At 32.6% G+C, this 14,040-nt stretch overlaps 1 protein-coding gene across 11 annotated transcripts in view; it reads left to right on the forward strand.

Moving 5' to 3' along the window:
* LOC100876992 (uncharacterized) overlaps positions 1-14,040 on the forward strand; it is a 514,205-nt gene that overhangs the window by 384,095 nt on the left and 116,070 nt on the right. For all 11 annotated transcript variants that reach the window (XR_013039710.1, XR_013039711.1, XM_076536597.1 and 8 more), the window contains one exon: positions 2,727-3,030. Coding sequence is in view for 9 of the 11 variants with exons in the window: in XM_076536597.1 (XP_076392712.1) it covers positions 2,727-3,030 (304 nt within the window). In the remaining 2 variants the exon portion in view is untranslated. The remainder of the gene's footprint in view (positions 1-2,726; positions 3,031-14,040) is intronic.

Genomic DNA, 14,040 nt, shown 5'->3' on the forward strand with positions numbered 1-14,040 from the left:
TTCGCTAATTTTTACCCTCCCCACAAAATTCTAATTCTCCTCAAAATTTATCGTCCCAAAAAAGAGTTCTACTAAAAATCACTATAAGAAATAAAGTACCAATTCCTCCCGTTACATCGTATGTAAATACAGAAGTCGATGGATCGAAACGAAGTCCCATAGGAGAAGTCGAAAGTTGTAAGTTGAACGAATTAGCTTTTACAAATTAAACCGTGAGTCGGTTCGATTGTAAGTTTGTCCGTCGATAGAATTTAAGGCAATTCGTTCGTATATCGATGGACTATAAAAGTTAGACGGTCCGAGAAGCTCGGGGACTGTTGGAAAATTTACTGGGAACAATGTCCTCTGAGTTGCACTCTGGCCACTTCTTAGTGCGATCCAGGAGGTGAATCCTCTCTACTGAAGGAGAGATACGGGACGTGGACACTGTTCGAGAGCTCGTTAAAGTTTCAGAACACGGGTTAGAGAGAGAGGGTTCGTGTGGGACAGTTTCGAATACGTTATTGACGTAGGCTTCCTTACCAACATGACAATATTATTTTAGTTTGCTTGTTTTGTATGATCAGTTGGTACAGTGATCGTTTCGAGAAATAGTCTTGTTAGGGTCTTGTTGGAGTTTGAGGGTCATTTCCAGTGCGATTTCGCAATTTTAGAAGTTGAAATTTTGGAATTGGGAATTTTGGAATTTTAGAATTTTGGAAATTTGCACTTTCGAATTTTGAAATTTGGGATTTTGGAATTTTGGGAATTTTGGGAATTTTGGAAATTTGCACTTTCGAATTTTGAAATTTGGGATTTTGGAATTTTGGGAATTTTGGAATTTTGGAATTTTGGGATTTTGGAAATTTGGGATTTTGGAAATTTGGAATTTTGCAATTTTGGAAACTTGAGAATTTGGGAATTTGAGAATTTTGGAACTTGAGAATTCTGGAATTTGCGAGTTCTGGAATTTGAGAATTTTGGAACTTGAGAATTCTGGAATTTGCGAGTTCTGGAATTTGAGAATTTTGGAACTTGAGAATTCTGGAATTTGCGAGTTCTGGAATTTGAGAATTTTGGAATTTCAGAAATTGGAAATTTGAGAATTCTGGAATTTGAGAACTTTGGTATTTGAAAATTCTGGAATTTGAGAATTCTGGAATTTGAGAATTCCGGAATTTGAGAATTTGGGAATTTGAGAATTTGGGAATTTGGGAATTTGAGAATTTGGAAACTTGAGAATTTGGGAATTTGAGAATTTTGGAACTTGAGAATTCTGTAATTTGCGAGTTCTGGAATTTGAGAATTCTGGAATTTCAGAAATTGGAAATTTGAGAATTCTGGAATTTCAGAAATTGGAAATTTGAGAATTCTGGAATTTGAGAACTTTGGTATTTGAAAATTCTGAAATTTGAAAACTTTGGTATTTGAGAATTTTGGAATTCGAGAATTCTGATATTTGAGAATTCGGGAATTTAAGAATCCTGGAATCTGAGAATTCTGGAATTTAGAATTTGGAAATTTGGAATTTTTGTAACATTTAGAATTTTGGAATTTAATGTAACAAATGCCTCATTAAATCTCCCCTTCTACAAATAAATATATCTCCCATCTAATAAAAATCTCCTAAATTTCACAACAAAGATGCAAATTTTGTTAGTTTATTGCCCCTACTATTACAGAATAAATTAATCGAATAATAGTAGGAATTTAGTTGTAGAGATCGTTTACCTCTCGACTAGGTCGTGATATTCTCGGTAAATGTTTGTCCAGAGAAATCGGATCCGTCAGTCGGGGCTGGTATCGATGTCGAGAACGAGAGGAAGTGACGTAGCCCGTGATACAGACCGGCAATTTGCCACGTAGCATTTACCGGCTGTTTTATCCGTGTTAAATCTCGGATCTCGACTATAGTTACGAGTTGATACAACGACGATACTCCGCAGTTAACGATGTCGTTTCTAGGGTGTTACTCATTGCTGGATTAATGCAATTATGGGGTCAGAACGCCGTGGGAGATGAACGTATCCGACGATTCCTGAAGGGCAATAAATAGACCCTTCTTATTTCTTCTGACATCGCCAACTTGTTGCACTTACGGATCTTTCGTGTCTTTCCCACATTTTCTTCTTTATGCAGACCCAAGTATCTTTTAGGAAAATAGCGATTTACCTACTGAAATTATAACTCGATTCAGGCCCTTGGGATTTCAGTTGTCGAGATTTTACCTGTTGGGGTTGTAACTGTCGAGATTTTGACTATCAAGATTTTAGGTTCTCCATATTTTTGGCTATCGAGATTTTAGCTGTCAGGAAGACTCTTGAAATTTTCCATGCCATGAAATATTAATACTAAACCTACCGGCATATAACGTATACTTAATTTGAAATTAAGAATGAAGTTAAAAAATAAATAAACAAACGACGAAACATAAATTAGTACGCACATTTATTCTTTATCTTGATGAAAATCAATTCTGATTTCAAGAAATGTATTTTAATAAAATGTGTTCCTTATGATAAGAAGCTTGTGGCGCGGTTATTTGACCGGTTTGGTAGTTTTAGTGTTAAGATTCTTGTATTTAACACTGCAATTAAAAAAAAATTTCTCGTATTTCAATAAAAATTGCAAAGAGCCTAAAATCCAACATGTGACTAAAATTCAACAAAATTCTATACGCCTCATGTGTTAAATAACTCGAATAAGCAGTCTTGCGTATCTAAAAAGATGATCCTGTTTGTTTTCAGGAACGGACACATGCTGACACATAGAAATAAAAAGCCGTACGAATGCAAAGCGGAAGGATGCGGTAAATCGTATTGCGACGCGAGAAGTTTGAGAAGGCATACGGAGAATCATCACGCAGGCAGCAAAGTGAATGAAAGTGTTAGTCCTAGCAGTCCAACGACCGGTCCTCACACCCCTAACACACCAGGAAGCAATCCTAGCACGCCAAGTACACCAGGTGCAACATCGACGCCGAATGGCCATGGACATCCTGCTTTGAAGCAATTGCTTGCTACGGAACCTACACAAGCACAGCAGCAGAAGGTAAGTTTAATTATACAGTGTTTTGGATCGTCTAATTACTGCGCAATTTCAATTAGGTGCCTTTCTATTTATTAAACGGCACGTTGTTTTGGTGAGAACGATTATTGTTAGTATCACGACTGTGATGATTATGGATAATTTAGTTAAGTAGAGTTCATTTTACGGTGTGAAAATGGAGGAGGTATTGTTTAATGTAGTAGAGACAGGATGGTGATTTTTGGTATTGTGGTTTTTGGGTAAAATTTTTCAATTGGGGAGTTTTGGAGTTGTAGGTATTTGAAATTGTAATTTTTTCAGTTTTTATTGGTTATTTTTAATGGGTACAAGGTTGGGGGTTTCTACGGGGTTTCGAATTTTTGGATATCGGGAGACTTTGGAATCTTAGAACTTTTGGATTTTAGAATTTTGAGAGGAACTGGGATTTTGAAATTTTAGGATTTCAGGATTTTAGAGCTTTAGGACTTTGAGAAATTTCACTTTTAGAGCTTTGGGATTTTCGAATTTCAGGATTTTGGAACTTTAACAAATTGGAATTTTACAGATTTGAAATTTTTGAATCTTAGGGGATTTTGGAATTTTAGGAAGTTTAGGGAACTTATGGATTTTGAAATTTTAGGATCTTGAAACACTTTTATGACAGTAGAAATTTTGGAATTTCAGAATTTCGAAAGTATAGGAATTTAAAGAAATTTTGAAACGTTGGAAAAATTTTTGGATTTTGGAAATCGATTATCTATCAATTATTAAAAACTGGGATAAATAATTTTAATAGTTGAGAAAAAACTGCGTGCCCCCCTTATTGGGATTCGAACCCGGGCCCCCGAGATTAGAAGTCCACTGCGCTACCCACACCACTAATTCTATCATCCACGTTCCTCTTTTTTGCAAGTCCATAGAACCCATCTAGAAGTGCTAATCTCCTACTAACACCTCTAAGAACTACACAATTATGTTGAACCGTTTGAAGAATCACAATTATCATTAACCAAAAATCTATTACCATCACAATATTAATATCGCTCGGAATTCTTCCGCAGTTTAACTTCCGAATAGAAAAGTTTTTATTCAGCAAGCTATTTTCCTTCGTTCGAACACAGCTACTTGGATAATTTAATCCAAAAGCTTTGCCGCATGTCAGTCGATATATCGTGACACCGTTTTCTTGAAATTGGTTCGATATTGGTTCGCCTGAGATAGGTTTAAAGGATTAGAGCAGCAGCCTTCGAATGAGTCGGTCAACGCGGTTCTGAAGATCCAGGGACGTAAGAGGATTACGTTGATCTTCTTGATCGTCAGGCATGTTAGGTGACCTCTAACTACACTCTTATTAATTTTTATACGTCATTCGAAGCCTTCCATTTGTCCCGTCCCTAATCTCCCTTGTTGGATAACTGGATTGATACTTGTTTCCGTCGTTTAGACTTTCTGAATAATGCTTGCTGTGGATAATTGTTCGATAAAGTATTCCAGGATTTCTCAACTGTTATCCACTTATTTCGATAATTATTGCGATGCTGAAATTGTAGGATGCTTGAAGTCATCGAACGAGATTATGAATTTGTTTCGGATTTGCTGCTGGTTTTAATTGATAACAGTTGAAAGCGAATTTCTGGAAAATTTTAATAAATTACGTTCATTAATACTTAATCTAGTTTAAATAAAACATAGCTCATTAATATTTATTTAATCTGTATAAAGTAAATCAAATCTGATTAATGTTTATTTGATCTACGTTAAATGAATCAAATTTCATAAATATTTGTTTAATCTATATTAAATAAATCAAATTTCATTAATATTTATTTGATATCATTTATATAATAAATTATCTTTATTTATATATATGTGATACAAATTTTTTATAATGAATTATAATTTCTGATGTGTGTATTATTACTTTAATTTCAAAATTAAAAAATATATTCGTGAAATTTTTGGGTTAATTTATACTTGCATAATTACCTTTTAACTTAATTAAACAGAAGAAGATTATTATTATTTAGGTTGATTAATTTAGTTAATTAAATTAAATTTATTAGTACAGTCACAGTGTAATACAAGATAAAAGATGAATTTAAAAAAATGTTCTTAACAAAATGAAATGTAAAATATGTCTCTAATTTACAGGAATCAACATTTTGATTAGTATTAATAACTCTCCAGAAATAAATTAATTAAATTTCAAATTCTGGTAATAGTATATATTCGTAAGAGTAAGATCAATTAACTCCTGGCAAACAAATTAATTTCAGTCCACGTTTTAAATGTTAATAAATTTCTCAGAACTAAATTAATTACAATTCAAATTTCGGTAATACCAAATATTCGTCAGAGTAAGTAAAGATCAATCAATTCCTGGCAGATAAATTAATTTCCACATGTTAATGATCACAAACATTTCTGAGAATAATTAAATATAATGAAATTAAATTAATTTCACTCCCCGTTTTGATAACCATTACAAACATTTTTCAGAACAAATAAAGCTTAATAAATCCTTCGCACATAAATTAATTTCAGTCCACATTTTGATAATAATTACAAACATTTCTCGGAACAAATAGAGCTTAATAAATTCCTCCGAAAATGGATTAATTTCCCCGTGGAAGTTGATTAAATAAATGACGAGGGTGATTCCGCGAACACGGAAAATGAGTTCCGCAAAAAAAGGTAAGAGAGTTTGCTATTCAAATTCGTTGCAAACAGAATATTATTTTCCACGACGTGACGTTACGTAAACAGAGGAAACGCATAATTACCAAGAATGTAGTAATACGAGGTCCTAGACAAACAGAATGTTAATATCGCGGGTCATTACCAACGCAGTAGAAACTGGTCGTATCAGTCAGCCATCGTTTACATTGGCACACGGTACTGAATACCACTAACAGTAGTAGTGGTCGGTACATAATCAGCCAGCCATGACAGTAGTACGAGTTCGTCGAAACTCCGACAGTTCCTGATGACACGTTGACATCGGTGTCAGCTATTCAATATCAGAAGTTAGATACCGATGCTAATGCTTTTTGCATATGCATTACCCAGCGATAATGCACGTATTATCGCGTTGGATCTACGGTAATCGCAAATAAATAATTCCTTAACGATGGCTACGGTGAAAACTTATGTTTGTGATCGGATACGCTTTACTTCGTTCCATTTCATTTTTTAATTTCTGTATTGTCAACATTAGTAGTTTCCTTCGTTTTTTAGATAAATAATTCATCTTGCAGCTACAGTCACGTGTGAACATAGCTCTTAGTGTGATGATCACGTGATACGATCACGTGAGTGTACGGTCACATGTGATCATGTGTGTTCACATATGTACTTGTGTATTTTAAATTTTCAAACTTTTCAAATGTATTACATTATTATTGGATACAATTTTCTATCTGACTTATTTTCAGTTCACATTGCTAGTAGCATATGTGGAGCATGAGTGTATAATGTTCACATATGTACACATATGTGAATTTTAAATTTTCATTTTTTTAAAATATATTATATTATTGTTGGATACAATTTTTTAGTCAATCTGGTTTATTTGCAGTTTACATTGCTAGCATATGTGAAGCATGAGTATGTAATGTTCACATATGTACACATATGTGAATTTTAAATTTTCAATTTTTTAAAATATATTATATTATTGTTGGATACAATTTTTTAGTCAATCTGGTTTATTTGCAGTTTACATTGCTAGCATATATGAAGCATGAGTATGTAATGTTTACATATGTATACATATGTGAATTTTCAATTTTCAATTTTTTCAGATATATTATATTATTGTTGAATATAATTTTCTAGTCGATCTCATTTATTCTTAACATCCCTAGTAGCATATGTGAAGTGTGAGTATGTAATGTTCACATATGCATACATATGTATATGTGAATTTAAAATTTTTATTTTTTCAGATATATTATATTATTATTCGTTACAATTTTCTATTCGACCTGATTGATTTTTAACATTGCTAGTAGCATGTGTGAAGTATGAATATGTAATGTTTACATATGCATACGTGTATTTTAAAATTTCAAATTTTTGAAACGTTGTACGATCAACACTAGGAATCCTGTATGTTTAAGTAATACAAATGATTTTGCAATGCATATAACACTTTGAGAATTTCGTATAAAAAGTTGTAACTAAACAACAAACAAAAGAAAATTAGAAACCCAGAACAGTATCAAAGGCGATGAAGATCAGTTAACAAGATCGCGTTTTTGCGAGGGACACAAACGAAATCGTTTCCGAACGAAAGCAAGGCAATGTTTGTACGGCCGTGTATTTATCCGTACAGGAAAGCGACGCGTGTACACACACGTGTACCAGCGTGCACTTTAGATTAAAGCTCTCATCGAGCACTTTGTCCGTTGGGATGCACGTGGAAACTCGATTAGTTCCGCGGCTCGAAAGGGATACGTACACGACTTTTGCGGTGCTTCGAGCAAAGATAAAGCGAGATTCTACGGTGCACAACCGGCACGGCCGTTTGATTAAAGCTCGCCACGAACCCGATTAGCTTTTTGCGATATCTCGCCGCGGCAACTGAGGATAACAGGAAGAGCTACCGCCACGCCGGAAGTGGCCTGCGCGCCGCGTTTATCTCGATGGAAGAGAGAAAGAAAAAAGGAAAAGAGGTACATCGTGCTCGCGAATTGTCACGCGGGAAAATTCGCTCGCGATCCGACCTTTGATATTTCGAAAACTCGATTTCCATCGCGACAGAAGTTACGGTGATTTGTGAAATTCGGGGACTCGTTGCAACTTTCCGCGAGCCTGATTTGATACCCGGGAAATTTCAGGGAATGCGGTATTGGACACATCGGAATGTTCATTAGATATTTCATTCGAAATCACGACGGTGAATTATGGAACCCCTTTCAAATTATATTATTGCGTTACTTTGATGGCCATATTGATCACATGTTCCAGCGAATTTAATACTGGTATTAACTCTTTGCATTGGGCATTTATGCGTCCAAAAACGATATGGTTCACGAATTGGGCATGTGCTGTGAATCTGAGAAATTTCTTCTAAATGTAATTATTTATAATAAACGTATATTGTATATATAATAAATGTATAACAAACATATAATTAATGTATGAATAAATGTATGAATAAATGTATGAATTAATACATGTATATGAAACATGTAATAAATGTATAATAAACATACAATAAAATGTATAAGTAAACTAACACATGAATGTATACATAAATATATAATGGACATATAATAAAACATATAAATAAACACATAAATAAATATATAAGTAAACGCACAATAAACATACAATACATATATAATAAACATTAAGTATATAATAAGTGTGTAACATGTATTAGTTAAGGTAACTCGGTTTGAATTTCCCGCCTGTCCCAAGCAGTATTCATAACCTCCATCTTACTCTATTTATCAGTTTTCAATTAAAGAATGATGTTATTTGTGTTATCAAAGATCGAATACTTATAGAAATTTGTTACTTGTTATTCAAACTTGAATTCATTGATATTTTATCAAAAAACAGTCACTTTTTGCATGTAACACATCAGTACACTATTTAGAGGTTATGTTCATATTTGCGTAACATATCTTATTGAAAAATTATCTCTCTTTGATGCAAGATACATGAATCCATTTCTTAGTTAATATTTGACACCAAAATTATATTTAATAAATAGCAAATTATAAACAGGAAATTACAAAAAATAAATATAAAAGAAATAATAAATGTTCATTATGCATGTCTCTGCATAAAATCCAAACGCGTAAAAAATATAAACAAAACCTTAAAAATTAATAACAGAAAATTGTAAAACAAGTAACAGTAAAAATGATATAACTAAAAAATGTAGAAATATGTCAAAATCACTTAACATTTACATTCTCTATAAAATAGCACTAATTTTTATTTTAATTTCACTCGCATTATTAACAACAATGTATTTATTACACACGGTCGGTTATCATTTCGAGCAGAAATGTTTTTGCGTCTCTACTATCAGTGAAAATGTTTGTTGAAAAGTTTACAAACGTAACAATGGCACTCGAGCTTTTCGATTACAAATCGTTCGAGTATAATCACGCACTCCGCCGAAATGCAACGCAATGAGTACACTTTCAGCGTTTATTTCACTAACGATTAAAATTATCCGCGTGCAGAGAAATTCTCGAAATGTACAATTTCGAGCGTTCCCCGTTCAACCGTGAAAATTTCATTGTCGACATGGAACAAACAGACAATACCGGCCCGATGGAACTTCCATCCATGGTATTTACAAATTCTGAATATCATCTTTAACGTTTCGGTGAATTTCGTTGGAAATCATATCGATGTTCTGTACGCTGCGTCCGCCATATTTAGGGAGAATTAAAAACGGGAACTTCATCATTAAGTTTCAATATTTCTAAGTGGACTGTAGAATAATTGTATAACGTTACTACTTATTTTGTAAAATAGTAGAACAGTCAAACAATAGAATAGTAGAACTGTAGGATATTAGAGCAGTCGAGTAGTAGAATAATAAAATTATAAAATTGTAAAGTAGTAGAATAGTAAAACAATAGGACAGTAGAAAAATGGAACAGCAGAGTAGTAGAATAATAAAATTATAAAATTGTGAAGTAGTAGAGTAGTAAAACAATAGGACAGTAGAACAATGGAACAGTAGAGTAGTAGAATAATAAAATTATAAAATTGTGAAGTAGTAGAGTAGTAAAACAATAGGACAGTAGAACAATGGAACAGTAGAGTAGTAGAATAATAAAATTATAAAATTGTGAAGTAGTAGAATAGTAAAACACTTGGACAGTAGAACAATGGAGCAGTAGAGTAGTAGAATAATAAAATTATAAAATTGTAAAGTAGTAGAATAGTAAAACAATAGGACAGTAGAACAATGGAACAGTAGAGTAGTAAAACAATAAAATCAAAAAGTAGTAGAACAGTAGAATCACTGGATAGCAAAATAAAACAGTAAAATCGCAGCATCACACAATTTCCGAACTCGACAGCAATAAAACGGAAAAGTCACCGTCAGAGTTATAGAATCGTAAAATCATCAAAGCGTAGAATGGGAGAATTGTGTAGCGTTCAAAACAATATATCAGCGAATCGTCGAAACACGCGTACGAATCATTGAATCGAAGACAAGCCATCGAAAGACAAGTACAACTTTTTCCGCAGCAGTCAGCAATTATTCTCCTTCGTCGACTGACGAGATACCAATTTGCCTGGGAATTCACCTTTATCCGAACAAAAAGCCTTTCGCCAGTATCCGAGGCGGATAAGAGAATACGAACGTTCCATAAAAATCGTACGTGAACTCCCATGGAATCGATGGGCAACCCTCGAGCTCGAGTGGGCACTTCGTTTTAAAAGCTCCGCGGGGCGAAATTAGAACACGTCTGCACGGGAACAGATCGACGGAACGAGACGGAATTTCGTAGCTCGTTCGATTCGAATCGCGGGTTATTATGGTTTTGCATCGTTGCTGCTCGCTTTCGTGGCCTACTCGATTCTAAAACATTTTTCTTCTCGATTTTCCACTCGTTCGACCATATTCGAGAACGAACGCAGCTTCCAATCAACCGGTGATAACTGCAAATAGCTCGATAATGAAAGACAATCTACGGGAGAAGAAAAGGTGAAAAATTATAACGACTGTTCAAATCACTTCCTCTTAATTATATCAATCTCGTAGCATCTCTCATTTTCATTCGCGTATCTACTCCATTATTATGTCGGCGGAATTCGAGCTTCAATTTTTAATTAAAATTTGTATTTTTAATTAAAACCTTTCGACTCACTGGTAATGCAAAAGTTCATCAAACAGTGGGAACTTTGCTTTCAATTTTCTTCGTTACGCAATTTGTAAATAACCATAGAACTTTTTGCACTCGTAATTTTTAATAATGTGAATCAAATTGAGTACAATTTTAGAATGTTAAATAGTGATGAAGTTTGAGCTGTTTCAATTATTTTATCAAATTTACAGTGGATATTTTAATTATTAGAAATTATTGACGATTATGTTTAAATGAAAAATTTGTTATCTGGCAGTTATACGAAAATGCTTGTTTTGATTATTTTATCAAATTTACAGTGCGTAGCTTGATTATTAGAAATTCTATTATTTGTGTTTAAATAACAAATTTTTTTATTGTAAATTGCATGAATTTGTTTCTATTATTTTATCAGATTTACAACAGCCAGTTTGATTATTAAACATTCTGCTGATTGTATTTAAATGACAACTTTTTTATTTCTTTATTATACGAAAATGCTTGTTTTGAGTATTTTATCAAATTTGCAGCACGAAGCTTGATTATTAGAAATTCTATTAATTGTATTTAAATAACAAATTTTTTATTGTAAATTGCATGAATTTGTTTCTATTATTTTATCAGATTTACAACAGCCAGTTTGATTATCAAACATTCTGCTGATTGTATTTAAATGATAGCTTTTTTATTTTTTTATTATACGAAAATGCCTGTTTTGAATATTTTATGAAACTTGCAGCACGAAGCTTGATTATTAGAAGTTCTACTAATTGTTTCTAAATAACAAATTTTTTTATAGAAAATTGTATGAAAATATTTGTATTATTTAATCAAGTTGCAGATAGTTTATCAGAAATTCCACTGATTACAAATGACAAATGTTTCGTTGTAAGTTATACGAATGATTCTTGAATGTTGTACGATGATTGTTTCATTATGCAATCCGTGAACAGTAAATTCCTTGAAATTCATAAGCAACGTTACAACATTTCTCTTTTATAAACATGCAACAAAGGGAACACGGAAATACGCGACCGGTGAAATTTCATTCCGTTATCCTTTCCAGCCAGACCGCGCATATTAACATAAATTTCCATTGTCGTGGGTTATTTACGACTCGATGCCGCTTTTGGCGTTCTCGATTTATTTCCATATCGACCGATCCCGTTTCATAAATTTCAACCGAATGTACATGTTCGCCTAAATATAGCTGAACGCCGTATCGAATCGAGACTGTTTCCCTCGATAACGATCGATCTATTTACGATAAAAGCGCAAAGGATTTCGTCGTAAAGAAGAAAAAAGTTTCATGCTTTATATCAGTTTCACAAATCAAGATTAGATTACGGTTACATCGAATTTTCAGGTTTTTCTCAGACTTTTTTCGTTTACAAGATTTTTGGTTTACTAAACTTTTTGGTAAAAATTTTTAAATGGAGGTCTTCAACATTTTTTAGTTTGTAAGTTTGTGAGGTTTGTGATTTTTTCTCATTTTGCAACTTGATCAAATTTTTATTTATTGAACAATTTAGACAGCTGTCAAGTTTATGAATGCAGGCATTAATTTTACTAAAAATTAAACAAATAATTTTACTGAAAAATAAATGTACAATTTTACTAAGAAATAAATATATAATTTTACTGGAAAAAACAGGCATATAACTTCACTAAAAAATAAATATACAATTTCACTAAAAAACTCAAATAAAATTCCTCTACAGAATGAATATTTTACTAAAAATTTTACTAAAAATAAACATAATTTTACTAAAAATTATACCAACTATTGTACCAAAAAATGAACAAATAATTTTACTAAAAATTAAGCAAACAATTTTATCAAAAAATGAACAAGCAATTTTACTAAAAATTTAAGCAAACAATTTTACCAAAAAATGAACAAACAATTTTATCAAAAGACAGTTTCGCTAAAAAGCTGATACTCTAGTCGTGAAGTTATATCGTAAGCCCTCGCCTTAGGAAAGCACCGTCAAATTGTTTTGATACTTGAACGAACACAAAACGAGAGGAAAGCTTTCATGAAGTAACGTAGTTAGTATAAAGCAGAAAGAGAAGGACTTGGAATTGTCGCTAATCGGATACACCTTCAGCAGGACTCGATATCGAGCTTCCTTTCTCAAAGCTCCCGCGGGAAAGTACATCAATTTCCGTTCGCGATGGCGATTCGTCGAAATCCAACTGCGCTGCTTAGAAACTTCTGCTTCGTCGATGGCCGGAAATTTATCGTCCGCCCTTCTTCTTCTTCTTCGTTTATCCTGTCCCTCGATGCTACAGGTATTTTCAGACACAACAACCGGGTCCTGATGATGCTTGAATATATTGCTGAAGAGATGTTTTCACGAGGAGTGGCAAGAAAATGTTTTGTACTTTATTAAGTTTTTAGAATATTTATTACGTTGTTACTACACTGTCAGAATATTTATGGTTGGGTTATTACATTGTTACAATATTTATAATTAAATTATTCGACTGTCAAAATATTTTTAGGTTAGGTTGTTACAATATTTAGGTTGTTAGATTGTCAGAATAGTTTGCACTTAGGTTATTAGATTGTTATAACATTTATGGTTGGTTATTAAATTGTTACAATATTTATAATTAAATTATTGGACTGTCAAAATATTTTTAGGTTATTAGGTTGTTACAATATTTAGGTTGTTAGATTGTCAGAATAGTTTGCACTTAAGTTACTAGATTGTTATAAAATTTATAATTGGTTTATTAGACTGTTAGAATTTTTATGTTTAACCATTTTCCCTCAGAAATTTAATTTTCCTCCGAAGTTTATTTTAAATGTTTCCATACTGAGGATAATCCAGTACAAAGCGTTATATCATTGAAATATTTTTAACTGGATTATTAAATTATAGAATACTTTAAAAAATATTACTCAAATATCTTTGAAAATAATGGCGATATAACAGTATTTATTTTTAAGTAAGATAATAAGAAAGAAGTCTGTAAATAAAAAATTAAACGAAGCTTCATAACTATCCACTTAAATCAGTAGGAACATAAAAAAATGAGGCTTGATTAGCATAAAGGATAAAAGTGTAATCCAGAAAATTTAAAAAATTCGCGTTCGAGTAAAGGCTTTCCGCGGTAAAGGGATATTCAACGAACTCGAAAAGTCTAATTTAAGCGTCCGAGAAGTAAAAGAAATCGTTCATCAGGCTGAAAAGGG

Source organism: Megachile rotundata, chromosome 10, assembly GCF_050947335.1.
Source record: "Megachile rotundata isolate GNS110a chromosome 10, iyMegRotu1, whole genome shotgun sequence".
In the NCBI taxonomy this organism is placed as follows: domain Eukaryota; kingdom Metazoa; phylum Arthropoda; class Insecta; order Hymenoptera; family Megachilidae; genus Megachile; species Megachile rotundata.